Source organism: Somniosus microcephalus, chromosome 7, assembly GCF_052327205.1.
Source record: "Somniosus microcephalus isolate GS21.2 chromosome 7, FLI_Smic_1.0, whole genome shotgun sequence".
Classification (NCBI taxonomy): domain Eukaryota; kingdom Metazoa; phylum Chordata; class Chondrichthyes; order Squaliformes; family Somniosidae; genus Somniosus; species Somniosus microcephalus.
Window position 1 is genome coordinate 82477044 of NC_140993.1, and position 14763 is coordinate 82491806.

Consider the following 14763-nt stretch of genomic DNA (forward strand, 5'->3'; position numbering starts at 1 on the left):
TTGTCACAAACAGCTCAACAGAATGAGGGAAGGCCTTGAAATTTTGCCTGAAGTGTGGTGTGGGGGTAACTTTGAGAAAGTGGTCCAGATGGCAACCAACACACTGCAGCCCTATGATTTTTTTTTGTCTCTGGTGCAGAGGAGGGAAAGTTCATTGAAGCATAAGCTATCGCCCTTGCATTTCAACAGAGCAAACTCATCATCAGTCAGATAATAAGGGGGGGGAGGGATGATTGAGCTTGTAGAGAAACACTTCAGCTGTGGTACTGTAGAAGCACAGGAAACCGAACAACACTCTTGGCCTGTTTATGAAGAAGTGCAAGCATCGTCCCTCCCTGACAGATTTCACATGGGTGGGTCAGCCTTGCCAGCAGGAGGCTTTAAGAAAACACTAATAGCTTCCAGCTGTGTGGAAAATCAGGCTCTTTAGAGTCAAAAATGGGAGATTTGAATTTCAAAGCATGCTAATGCCTTCATTTCTGTTCACTACCATTTGGCCATAAAAGATTATTTTCCAATATGTCAACCCAATTGATGGCCAGTGGTCCGAGAATGAAAGGGAAACAAGCAAGCGGGGAAATTTGTACATTGGTGAGTCCGCCCTCCAGCTGGTGTGGCATTTTGTAGAAAGACCTACCATGAGATGAGGGGATCTTAATAACCATTCATCAATTGATCATTGGTTGATCATTGAGTGCTATGTTATTCAGTTTATCAAGTCTTGCACAAAAGTCAGAAAAGGCTTCATTCAACTTTGTTAAAGCAAACTCTTAGAGTAAAATGCTTTATTTGAATTCATTTTGCCTTTTTATTATTATTCTCTTTCCTCTTTTGTTAATGCAGCCTAACTGAGTCCTTTTATTTGGTGGTTTGAATATATGAAACTATTAATTCCTTTACGAAAGCCCAATGGGAAGCAGGAGCAGATGGGGTAGAAAACTATTTGGTTGGGAGTATTGCTTTCAATTTGTGTCAATGAGGTTTCAGTTCTTTTGAATTAACTCACTTAATACCTACTGTGTGAAGCCATGAATTCACAGTGTATCAGATGCATGTTGGCAATTAGTGGCCAAAGAGTAGATAGGGAAAGTTGAGCTGACTTGTAGAAAAGTCTCGATGCAGCTAGTGTATTGTTACCGAGCCATGATCTCGTGAAATGCATTTTGGGGTTTCTTGCTCTCTCTGGGTAAGCAATTTTAGAGTTGTTAATACCTTTATGTCTTTTAGTTTCTCTGTTATTTAATGTGTTTTTGTTTGATTTCCCTTCTAAAGATTTTGATTCATACTTTTATAGATAATTATCATCCTGAAATTTGAATTAAAAGCTAGTTCTTGTTTCAATGCTTTTAATAATTCCAGGTTAGCTCAAATGTGACTTTTTTATTTCTAATATTTAATTAGCTGATGGAGTCATTACTTGCAATACTTTTCTCAAAGCATGACAATATGTTTCAGATTAGGATAGCCAAAACTATGATCAATATTTGAAATTAAATTGATGTTGAAATGTTTAAATCAAAGCATTAAAAAAAACACTAAAATGACAACGGTTTAGAACTGAATCCATTAATGTTTATGCTGCACACCCATCTTGTAATCTTTGGAATTGCCTTGAATTAAAGTGTGAGCCTGAGGAACAGGGTTGGCCTTGTCACTATTTCAGATTGTTTGTGGGTGCCAGTGAATTCTACTCCCATTTCTGACTGCAGACGATGATTTTCCTGCTACTAATATCAAGAGTAGTTAAAGTGCAGTGAATCGCATTGATTGTAAATCACAGCCGCCTGGATTAAACCAAACTGGGGGATGCTGCCACATGTGTGGCACCTTTCCTGTAATTAAATAACCTGGAGATAAAGGCCTGATGCAGCTGACGGTTACAGAAAACACTGGAGGAGTATCCGATGCACAAGCATCCTTGTCTTGTCATTCCTTTCACTGATAGACCACTAGGTGAGAATCCCGAAGGAATTGGTTCATGTTAATGTGGATCAATTTGAAGCCGCAATTACTGTTGTGAGGATATGGTCCTGGCATTTAGAAGAGCTGTTTCAAGAAGAAAGACAAAAAAGAGTGAAAATGCTTGTGGTCTGAAATGCATGTCTGTGGTATAATCCTTTGATAGCTGGTGTATGTTGTAGAAGAGCTGACAATTATTGCTGTTCATAACCCTTTGAGGTGCTCCTGACTACACTGGATTTTTTTTTCTTAAAGAGCTGCATTACATTAGGAAACAGCTTATTGGCTGCAGCACTGCTGTGAGTGTTTGTTAACTGACATCAGTTGTCAGAGAGCCATGGATTGATCCATATGTGAACAGAGCATATTCATAGCTCTCAAAAAAAGGTCAGTTTTTCCTGTGTTCCCACATGGATTTCATCAGCGGTTTAAGGCGGCTACAGGGAAAAAATGCATTTGCATTGACAGAGGCTGAATGCTGGGGGATCTGCATTCAGACACATGTGAATCATATGCTGTAAGGAAGGCAGGAGGAATGCTACAAGCAACGTAGTGGAAGGATTGCAAAGAGTGGGGGCAAACAAATCAAAGAAGGAAAGGTTTACATTTCCGTTTTTGTAAAGAACGACACAGCTTATCTGAGGACTTCACAACAATATATCCCTGTGTCTGGTGCCTTCCTTGCCCTCCCCTGGGTTGGAGCTAGTAAAAAAGGTACAGTAAAATAAGTCAGATGAGGGTCTCAGGCAGAGATAATTTGTGCATACATCCATGTCATTGTTCTGCCTGAAGAGACTGGGCTTGGTTCAAGGCCACATGTGCTCCTGTCATCATTCACATTTCTGCTCCAAGTACAATTCGGAGTGTCAGCTCTCCATCTGTCTCTGCCTGGCAAAAGCACGCACCCAGTTTCCTGCCTCTAGGTAGGGTGCCGCAGCAAGCCTTATGGCTGTCTGTTTTCTCTGATCATTCCAGAGCAGGAGACCGTAGGTCTGCTGACTAGTTTTGCATTTTTATTTTTTTAAGAAGAGGGTAAAGGTGTGTAGCTCGTTCAATAATGCCAGGTGAGTCTTGTGGAGGTGACCTGTTCACCAAGCATGTTTAACATTGACAGGGTATTTTGTTTTAGTTACTGTCAACCTAGAAGTGAAATTATAGCCATTTATTGACTTGATGATAGGGTCTTGTTTTGTGTGCAACGTGTCACATTTTATTAGTCATACGTTGTGTATGAACTGTTAAGCCATGTGGCTGATGGTGTTATTATCTTAAGATAAAATATGTATCGAGAGAGACTGAAAGTGCACAGCTGTCTGTTTACAGATTATTTGGTTAGAAGTCCAGAAGTGGCTGCAGTTTAAAGGAGAGTACACTTTGCAGATGGTGTTTTGAAATTGTATCTGCCTGCTTGTACTGCTGTGTGTAGGTATTGCCAGTTGTTGAAGAAGATTTTTCTTAGGGGAGTTGTTGTGTGGTCTTATTCAACCAACATTTTTGTCCATTTTACAGCGCTATTAAATGCTGCATGTTACATCTGTACCATTGCATAGTATACTGTTTGTTACTAACACATTTTTGTTAATAGATGTCAGGCTCCAGTTTACTAGGTTGCTATGCACTATTGTTTTCCCAGTGATATATGAAAGCTAGTGTGCTGTGCTGTACTGTACTGTCAGCCCTTGTAATGTGGTACATAATCTGCAAATAACAGATGTGTGCAACCACAAGCATGTGCAAGATTTAATCTACTTGAGCATATCTGACACTTGGCTATTTTTTTGACACCCATCTGTACTATAGTCTGTTAGGATGGTCTTCACAATCTGCCCCGAGTGCTGTAGTTAAATTTCATTTTCATTGAGAATAGGATTTGTATGATAGCTTTTTTTTAAAAAAACCCACAGTAATTGGGGCCATAAACTCTAGCTGCACAATTGTTAATTTGAAAACCTCTTGTAACTACATCTCTGTGTTTGCTAAAGCTCAGATGGACGAGACAATTATGTAACTCTCAATTGTGCCCAGCTAGGGGACTTCAATTCTAATGTGGATATATTGGGTGCCTTTTTTTTCTCAATAGGTTGGATTATAACCTTGCTTTTTTTTTAAATCACATAACTTTTGACCAATAAACCTGCATGCTAGATGCCATGAGTTGACAGCAAAATAAACAGAAACATTCTGGAATGGTCTGTTTCTATATTTCTACTGTTAAAGCAAAATCTAGCTCACATTATCAGTGGTGCTGAATATAAAAAGTTAAATGGCGAGCTATAAAAGCACGAGAAAACTGTTTTAACAAACCTAACATTTTATTGAAAATGTTAAAAATCCGCACTCCCTGCATTTACTTGGGCAGGGCTTTCATTTGGCCTTGTGGTCCTATTATGTTTGTGTTTCTGCCAACACTTTAAACACAAGACAACTTTAAATTTTTATTGGTGTAAACAGATATTTGTGTGGATCTCTGTCTTTGGGAGTCGTGTGTGTGTGTGTGTGTGTGTGTTTCAGTACGAGATGTACTAAAGTATGGTTTTAGATATGGTTTGCCCATAAATATGCATGCAGTAAACTATGTGTGTTCTGTCAGGCCGTTGTATATAGGAGAGTGTTTGAGTGAGGGGCTACTATAGTGTACAATTTCACAAAGCAAATCTTGTGAACCCTGTACAGTACTTCCAAAGAACAGACGCAGGCTTATAAATACAGCACCATTAATGCATCTGGCATTGCTCAGGGTCATTTCCGTGAAAGACCATCAGTGATCATGGTCATTGTAGTACAAAATGATACTGTTCTGTTAGAAAAGGCCTGGCATTAGGTCAGACCACCCTCTTAACTTCTGCTGTCCAGATGTGGCCACAGCTCTTTTTCTTTACATTTCAAAAATTGATTCTGTTTTCAGAATCTGGTTCTACTTAGGACATCTCCATCCTGGGGCGCATTTCATAAATTGTCCACATATTTTTCTTAGCAGAGAACTTAACTGGCTGTAATTTTTAACACATGGCTATGTCATGTGATATTTTCAAAACACTTGCAGACAGCACTGAGCAAGTCCCAGTAGAAATAAACAGCCATTCTGCCGCCAGTCTTTTTTTTAATAAGTATAAAAGAATTATCTGCATTTTATATGTAGAAGAAACTTTATTTTAACACACATTTCTACGGCGCAGTTTGAAATACCTCTCAAATAAACAAATGATTGCTTCTTGGATTCAATGAGACTTTTTAAAATCTGTAAACATATATTAAAGTTATTGGGAAATCGAAGTACTTATTATTGTGCTTTAACTATTACCAATAAGCAGCAGATCATGCTTTGTTCTGCAAGGTGTCCAATATGTTTTCTGGAGGGCATGTCCGATTGTTCAGTATTTCTGAAAGACGACAGAAGTCCAGTTTTATTTTTATTTTTATTATTTCTGTACAAATTCTTTCACGTAAGATTAGTTATGGTTCAATCTGATAGTTTAGAGGTTGTCTCAAGTTCTCCCTAATGGTTTAAGGATTGATTTGTCTACTTTTTTTTAATAAAGTGCTTGAATAATACCAGTCACCCCGAAACACAAACTAAAACATTAGCCTTTTGTTTATAGCAGGCTGACTAATCTAATGAACCAAATGATTTTCATATTGTGGGTCCAGAGACCTCGTATGCTGCGGCAGCTTTGTTTCAGCAGCATCCTGAAGAGTCGTCTACCACAGAGTCATGAGGGTCACATATGGCTTCTCCAGACAAGCAGCATCCTACCATGGGCAAAGAATATTCAATATTAAACATTTAGTTTTGAAGAATCTAATTAAGTGCTCTGATAAATTTAGAAATTAGAAGCTTTTTTTTTACCTACACAACATCCCCATTTAAAGATTAAATTTATGTTTTGTTCACCTTTTACTACAAAAAATCTTGTGCATACATTTTTACTAAATATTGCCCTGTGGTTTCATGCATTTCATTTTATGTTAGTGTATTTAGTGCTGGACTAGGATAGCTTTCTGTAGATATTCCAGGATAGACAAATGTATACATTGTGAAGGCTGCATAAGAATTGCTAATCAAAGGGTTAATGTACTGTCTACCGCATCTGTGCTGTAAAAAAAAAATCAGCTTGATTAATGCAAAATGCAATGCAACAAACAAATCGGGCAGTATATTTCTGCACTCTAATGGCTACCCCCCTCTGGATTAATTTTAAAACAGGGCATGGAATTCTATAAAAAGGTGGATAAATTTTGCTTCGTGTTTCCAAAAATTCAGTTAGCAGAATAGTCTTAAAAAGAATATTGCCTTTTTTTTCTGGAATTAAATTAAAAGGCCTTTGACCTTGTCTTTAAAACAATATCTGAGCAAGCTTTTGTGCTACAGCAATTGGTAGCTCTCCCGCAGGCACTGTGCAGATAGCCTGCTGCAGTCCCATAGCCCTCACCTTATTTAATATAATGGAATAAAACTACTTTTGGAACCACCTGGTACAGATGAGGCAACCCGGGGGACGTGTACTTCAGGGATCGAGAAACCGAATGCTAAGAAATGTGAAAGTCTAAGGGGACAACTGGGGGATTGCAGGAAAAAAACAGTACAGGGACACTAATACATCTTCCTGACAAGCAGAGGTTTGATGGGACATGTACTGCATACTGTTCCATCTGGTGCTTATGATTGCATGGCATATTAGCGTGCTGCAAGTTCATAATGTATTCAAGGCGAGAAACCATCCCCTGCATACCAAGTGAGCTCTCCTTCCCAAGACTGCCTTTGAATCTTGATGATCGTGTCTTGCATGTTCCACCTGTGTTCTACAGGATGCGATGATTTTTTTTTACACACCACGAGAGACGTGCACCCCATGCATCTGCTGCAGTGGTGGCTCTGCTTATTTATGTAAACACACAAGTTGGATTGTAATCAGACTTACCAGTGGCTTATTAGAATCGTAAACCAATTCTCCTATCCAACCTCTAATTACAGAGATAATTACGCTCAAACAGCATGAGTTAAGGGGATGGGTCACAAGTGCCGACATACTCCACACTGGTTACTGAGCCATCATCCCAAGCTTTTTGGCTCATAGCAAGATTTTCACTGCTGCATTCCCAGGCATTCATACTGAAGAGACCCCAAACTACCACAGTGCATAGTATTCGGGCGTAACGTGACATATTGGCATTAAATTTCAGCATAAGTTTCATTTGTGTTTGAGGACATTTCCAATTATCCCCCTTGGTTGGTGATAACATTTCTAAACATTAACCTTCATTACAGTATGCTGCCTTTGTAATTAAGATGTACTGTTGCTTTGCTAAAACAGGCTACTTGCCTGCTAAATTCAGAGAAATCTGTACCGAGTGAGTGTGGGTAATCTGAAATATTTCAGCAAATGTTTACAAGATTCCATGAATGTTTCAACATACCACACAAAAACTGTAAATATCTGCTTCTGGAGATACAATGCACACATCACTTCATGCACTTGAACACTATGTGTAATCCCTAGAAACCAGACCCCACCAAGTCAGCCTCTCGTATGAAAGAGCACCTTGTTTAAAACAGACTGAATAATTAATATAGGCTGCGTGTAGTGAAGTAATTCCATTTGCTTTATATAGTGTCATACATTTTCACATATTGGAGGCTGTTAGATAAAGAAATTTGGCAGTCATCTTTTAGACTGCTTCCATTTAAACAATTAAAAAAAACCCTGCCACAAGCTTGATTTACCTTTTTGCCACTGTCTTTTAATTGTCTTTAACCGATCAGACTCAAAGTTGCTTCGTATTTACCATCTTCTAGAATGGAAATTATTTCACATTATTACTCACAAACTTTTGTTTCTATTCGGGCTTGGCCATGCAGCCTTTAATTTGAAAATAGTATGCATAACAAGTGAACTCTTTTTTTTTTTAAAAACCCAGCACTTTCACTTCTAATAAGTGTTTCAGTTTCTAGAGGAAGAGAGGGAAGTTAAATCAACATTCCCATGATTATGCTTTTACATTAGGAATAAAGTATTCTTGCAGAAACTCAACATTTTGAGCTGAAAAGGTTCTTTTGTACACTTACACTGTGGCTTTGCTAAGAAACAAATCATCATTCAGAATGATTGTGCTACCCAGAACAAATGGAACTGATTTACAAATACTCAAACCATATTTTCTGAGTTTACATCAAGTCACTAACTTTACTAGAGGCTTGGGTTTTTTTTGGATATGGATTAGGACTGGCCCATTACTTCAGCATTATCTCCATCATGAATTGATTGCGCTAAACAGCACTGAATGAGTTGCAGATGGTGGCATTACATTTAATTTGGAGGACCTCTCGGCTCTGGCTCCATCTGATCCAGGGCAGGTTGGCTGTGCATGAAACCTTCTGGCTGACACCAAACTGTCAGTACAGTAGAAGCATGTGTCTGCCGGGTTGGGGGAGGCAGTTTTAATCCTCAGCAGAGCTGTGCTGCAGATGGAGATGCTTGGGTGACTATTTTGGATAGCTTTCAAGATTTCATAAGGAAGTTCTGTATTAGGACTAATTGTGTGTGCTAAAGTGTAGAGATACACAGAAGTAACATGATTTCAGATTTATAATTACAGTTTATGCTTCAGTACTTGTAGAATGCTGAGATATTTAAGCATGAGGGATATGAGCCTCTTGTATAAGTAACAGATTAATTCCACAGGCTTCTTTCCCATGTGTTTTGGAGCTGGTTATCTGGACGGTCTTTTTTAACAGTACAGCTTGAGTGTTAGCAGAATGGAAACCAGATGGGCTAGCAGTTCCCACTGTTATCTCCCAACCAGCCCTGGCAAGCTCACTGCCCCAGCATGTCAGGAATATTTTCCTTTATTTAGGAGAGCCTGAATTCACTGCTCTGTCTGCAGTAACATGTGGTTGTTAGTTTTGGGTTTGGAACTGAAAAATATTTATTCCATGTGATTCTAACCACTTGAGGTAGTGAGGTGAAAAGACAGGGTGCACTGTTGAGCAGTGAAGGCTGGAAAACGACCGAGTATCATTGGCAAGCTTGTTCGGTCCCAAATATGAATTTAGTCATGGTCTTTTGAAAATACCAAAACTGTAAGTTGACATTAAGAATAAAATCTAGTGGATAAAGAAGTGACAAATAGTGAGAGACCCATTTATTTTTTGTGTTTCATGATCCTAATCTTCTGAAAAAGCTGTGGTAGCAAGAACGTTGAAACATTTTGGAAGAAGTAAATCTCTGGATAGATATTGGTACTGTGATCCTATGTGCTTTAATAAAGTTAATGTGGATTTTTTAAAAAGCATTTCAGTTAAAATTGCATTAAAATTAGCCTAATGTCCAGGCTTGTGTGTTACTGATTTACATATTTGTGCCAATTGCCCTATTTTTAAACTTTGCTTAGCTTCCAATAATGTGGTGAAGTGTGTGACCAATGAATTGCTGGATTAAACAGAAATCAAATAACGTTTCACAGTAATTATACAATGCATAGACAAAGTCCTATTAATTTTAATTAGCTATGAGCTGTTCTACAAGAGAGAAAGAGGCACTATATTACACACAAACTATTTATGTTTAGTCACAGTTCAAGGATTCCAAATACCCTATAATTTAGGTATGTGTTATATGTACAGGAAACTTCGCGATATCTGGCACCGACGGGACTGAGCTGCTGCCAATCTATCAAAACTTCTGGATAGACCAGTGCTAATGTTGAAGGATACGGAGGTTTTCATCTCCGTATCTGACAATAAACACTGTTGCTTAGCAACAGCTTGTAAACACTCGGCCCGTACCTTGGAAGCGTCTCTGAAGCTGTTGCTAAGTTACAGAGATACTTTCCAGAGCCTGACTGTTTAAAAAAAATGCTAGGAGAAAAAAAAACTAACCAAAACGGCTGCTGATTTCTGCCGTTAGATCGAGGTTTCCAGACATACAACCTCCGGATAAACCAAAGTTTCCTGTACGTGGTGACATATTATCGATAAGAAGTAACATTGTAAATAAAATATATAGTACAATAGGCCCTAATCATAGCCTCAGACTTTACGGACCCATTTAAAGCCAGGACCTTGGCTGGCCGCCATTCTTTTCACAATTGGATTCCATCTATCCAGCAACATTCTTGTTCGGCCAAAATAAAATGACTGCTTTAGTTCTGGATCTGAGGAAAGCCTAGATTATGGCAAGATGGAAAAAGACTGCATGGGAAGAAAGTAACTGAAACATGAGGAACAATTCGTGAAGGAAAAAGTGAAATCTATCATTGCACTGGGGAAGGAAAAGAAAATGTAGGAAGTAGGCACTGTGTGTTTGTTACAAAAACTTCTGGGACTTGTCCTGATTAAAATCTTAACTCCGTCCTTTTAAATGGTTTTGCAGAGACAAGAACTCATTGAAAAAGCTTTTTTTTGTGAACTATTTCAAATTGATAGGTTTCTATAAACATATGAAAATTGAAATATGATATTCAGTTTACAGCTTGGTGGACAGAAAAACAGTGCGGTAAATTGAGACTGTTGATGGAAATAGTGTGCAAGAATTAATTATGGCTTATTGTTAAAGTAGCTCAGGAATAAATGAGACACCTATTCATCTGCAATAAATCACTGATATACAGGAAACTTTGGTTTATCCGGAGGTTGTATGGCCGGAAACCTCGATCTAACGGCAGAAATCAGCAGCCGTTTTGTTAGGTTTTTTTTTCTTCTCCTAGCATTTTTTTTAAACAGTCAGTCTCTGGAAAGCCTCTCTGAAGCTGTTGCTAAGCTACAGAGACGCTTCCAAGGTACGGGCCGACTGTTTACAAGCTGTTGCTAAGCAACAGTGTTTGTTGTCAGATACAGAGATGAAAACCTCCGTATCCTTCAACATTAGCGCTGGTCTGTCCGGAAGTTTTCATAGATCGGCATCACGTCGGTGCCGGATATCGCGAAGTTTCCTGTACTAATACAGTATTTTGTAGGCTGTCAGAATCAACCTCAGTCCAGTATTTGTTTTCAATTTTTATTTAATGAATATATTTGGAACCGCTTATGCATGTTATACTAACATGGTGTTGAAACTAATATACTTTACGTGCTCCCTTTTTAATGTTCATGAGCCGTGAGTTTCCAGACTGCTGCTTATACAGTTAGTTAACACATGGCACCCTCTGTGCCAAAACAAAAGAAAACAGACAGGCATTAGGTGTTGCCTCAGAGATATTGTGTATTTGGTTCACATTGTGCCAGTGTCTTACCTGTACATTAGGTTTTTCTATCAAGTTTGTCTTTAGGGGCTTCATTACATTCCCTTTTCTCTTCATCTTTGTTTTTGGTAATATTTGAGTACTGAACTAGAAGACAATGTTGAAATGGAATTGGGCTCGTGCTTGATGCTAAGGAAGCATCTGTACGTCTTTGAGCCAAGAACAAAATGACAATCTCTCCACATTACTAATGAGATGACACCATCTGGAACATGCCTCCTTACAATTGTTTTGATCAGGGAATGATTAAAAGATGAAATGACTGTTTTTGGCCACTAAAATTACCTTTTTGGAATGGTATGATGGTATTTAACAGTTCCTTGAGCAACTGATGCCCAGAGGAAGAAAAGAATAACACCAATTCCTCTTTTGCCTCTGACAGATCGCACTGAGAAGCGCTCCACAATGCCAGACTCACCTGCAGATGTAAAAACACAATCCAGGTTGACGCCTCCAACAATGCCACCTCCTCCAACCAACCAAGGAGCACCTCGAACTAGCTCATTCACACCAACAACATGTAATTAGAAATATTGTATTTTAAAATTCTGTTTCTACTTGTTTATCTATTTTAGTCTTTATCATTGCTATTCTCTTTTTGCTTTGCATAAAATTACAGAAAGTATTTTACCGTGGTGGGGAGGGGGAGGAAGAGAAGGTAAGCGAGAAACTGCCTGGTGGTACTACTGTGTAGATCATATGAGTATACAAGGTGTAAGCTGCAGAGAGAGTGCTGTACTATTAAGTTAACTGGCATCTCTGGGGCTTCCTATATAATACTGTTAAGTTAGTCTGAAAAGCTAAAACTCTTTGAATTAACTTCTGTTGCGGTTTAGGGGTTGAATTTATTTATTTATTTTAATCCCTGTAATGCTTTAACCCTGACGGTCTCACTGGAGCTCTTCTGGCAGGTGCTTCGATAAATATAACCTCCGTACTTGGCCTAGTGTTGGGACTGTACACCTGTTTTACTTTAGACTGACAATGCTATTTTCAGATGTTTCCATGCTGTATGTGTCCTCCCCAGCAAATGCAAAGTAGAATTCAGCCTGGCCGTATTCAGTGCTGTGTAGCATATGTAAGAAGTAGAATTCTTCTTCTGGAACTTTTAGCTGTACACTTAACTAAGACATGCTACACAGCACACAGTTGTTGCTGGCCTGTTTGACGTATGGTGGAAGAAATTTTCACTGTCATTGTTTGCAAGGTTATTGCTTTTAAAGCATGCTCTCTTTGTATCTGTTATTAATGTGTGGAGCCATCTATTCTCAACAGACACAGGCCTAATTTATTTTTATTCCTCTTGTTACAGTAACAAATGGCAGCAGTCACTCGCCCACTGCATTGAATGGGGCACCATCTCCTCCAAATGGCTTCAGTAATGGAACCTCCTCTTCTTCCTCTTCCTCACTGGCAAATCAGCAGCTGCCACCAGCCTGTGGTGCTCGACAGCTCAGTAAGCTGAAAAGATTTCTAACGACCTTGCAACAATTCGGCAATGATATTTCACCGGAAATTGGGGAGAGAGTGCGAACCTTGGTGCTTGGGTTAGTGGTAAGTAGGGAATACAAAACTGTTTCAAGTTCTTTGCCACACACCTCATAGTATATCGATGTATGTTTGTGTAAAAAGTCAGTTCTCTAGTTACTGCACTTGTACTGGCATCTGACTCTCTCAAAACTGCCCCAGTATTTTTGATCAAATTGTGCGATTCAGAATCATTCCTGTACCAAAAACACAGGGCTTTAACTCTCCAGCTCAGTATCAAAATGCATACAGTGGAGGGGAAAATGCATACCTCGTGCTGTAAGTGACATTAAATTACATACCCCACAAGCTAAGTTGTTTTATTTATAGAGAACACTGCAGTGATCAGACTGAGAGACTAAAAATCAAATGGTCTAAAACTTTGTCCATTTTGAATATTATTACTTCAGGCAAATAGCAATATAGAGTAACTGGTCACAGGTGTGTGACTGTGATTTTCTTTATTCCTCTCCTCTTACTCTTCTCTTTCCTGAAGATAGTGGGGGTGAAATTGATCGTGCAAAATTGGTGCTAGCAAATCAGCAGCCCGTTTTGCACGCAGCCGGAAACTAAAAATTTGACTAGGTTCACTATTGGCCATTTTCAAGACCACTTTCACCCCCAGTGACTCATGCTTGTATATATTTGCATAGCCATTAGTAGCTTTCCAGTACTACAACCAACTGGTCATTGCTCACATTCGATAGTGAGTGTTGTGCTATTTGGCTGTGGCAGCCATCAGAAATTGGCCTGATGCTGTCTTCTCCTGACATTCGCACAAGAACGTTTCCAGTAGTGATCATCAGCGAGTGCTCAGTAGAGTAAATAGGAGAAACTGTTTCCACTGGCAGGAGGGTCGGTAACCCGAGGACACGGATATGAGGTCATTGGCAAAAGAACCAGAGGGGAGACGAAGAGAATTTTCTTTTAAGCAGCGAGTTATGATGATCTGGCTTGCACTGCATGAAATGGTGGTGGAAACAGATTGACTAGTAACTTTCAAAAGGGAATTGGATATATAATTAGATAAGGAAAGATTTGCGAGGCTGTAGGGTAAGAGCAGAGTAGTGGGACTAAATGGATAATTCTTTTGAAGAGCAGGCACGATGGGCCGAATGACCTCCTTCTGTGCTGTATTTTATAATCATTTGCAGGAACTCTAGGTGACTGACTGACTAATTTTCACTTGCCTTAGTCTGGAGACATGGAAGCTAATGTCGTCCCCCGCCTCTGCTGCTCCAATTGTGATTAGTTAACTTGCTGCAGACTAGGGCACCATAACACATTGCGAATTATGCCCTGAGACATCGGGACAACTTTAATTTCTTTTTGGAAGGAGGTGTTATAAAGAATGGTGTCTCATAGCTGTAGCATGTACCTACTAGACTAACTTATTTGATAAACTAACTGCATTAGAATGTAATGTTGTTAGCTGGTTCAGTATCTTATTATTAAGTTAGTGGAGTGGAATGGAATGATTCTATCAAACTTGCAATATGCTGAGTGGGTAAATACTTCAGGTCATATGTTACTGAGCCATACATGCCAAAAGATGTGAACTCTGCCTGGTGCTAAATTAGTTGATGTCAGCTCAGACAATGGAGGCACTGCAGTTGGCGGAATTCCTGATGTAGAGAAGGGAAATATGAGCCAGAATACCCACTTCTGATGCACGTGCTGAAAATGTGTGTGCAGATTCTGGTGATCGGACTCTTTTGTGATGGCCCCACTGCTGAATAGCCTGCTCTTGCTATTCAGGCTCACACATGATGGATAATCAATTTGGTTAAGTTATTGGAGGGCTTATGGAACTGTACCCCAGCATAAGTCAGTATCTTCAGGAAAAGAGGGTAAGGAGAGATATTTGGAGAAGAAAAGCAACTTTTGATGCACTTAACTAGTGTGTGCTTATTGAGGCGAAAGCTCATGAGAATTCATAGCTGTGAAAGTCTTTTGTGCTCTTGATGGCCGTTATCCAGAGAGAAGAATTGGCTGGTATTTACTTAATGTTTCAAGCTTAGGTTGTCTAAACTGTTACCC

The 14763-nt window shown here is 39.2% G+C and overlaps 1 protein-coding gene across 4 annotated transcripts in view; it reads left to right on the forward strand.

Annotated features, from left to right (window-relative positions):
• runx1t1 (RUNX1 partner transcriptional co-repressor 1) overlaps window positions 1–14763 on the forward strand; it is an 83093-nt gene that overhangs the window by 15487 nt on the left and 52843 nt on the right. For 3 of the 4 annotated variants that reach the window (XM_085992677.1, XM_085992676.1, XM_085992678.1), the window contains exons 2-3: window positions 11579–11716; window positions 12509–12750. In XM_085992677.1, coding sequence (XP_085848803.1) covers window positions 11602–11716; window positions 12509–12750 — 357 coding nt within the window. In that variant the 5' untranslated portion in view covers window positions 11579–11601. Of the gene's footprint in view, window positions 1–11578; window positions 11717–11898; window positions 12404–12508; window positions 12751–14763 lie in introns of those variants that run through there. The other variant, XM_085992679.1, reaches the window with a different exon arrangement.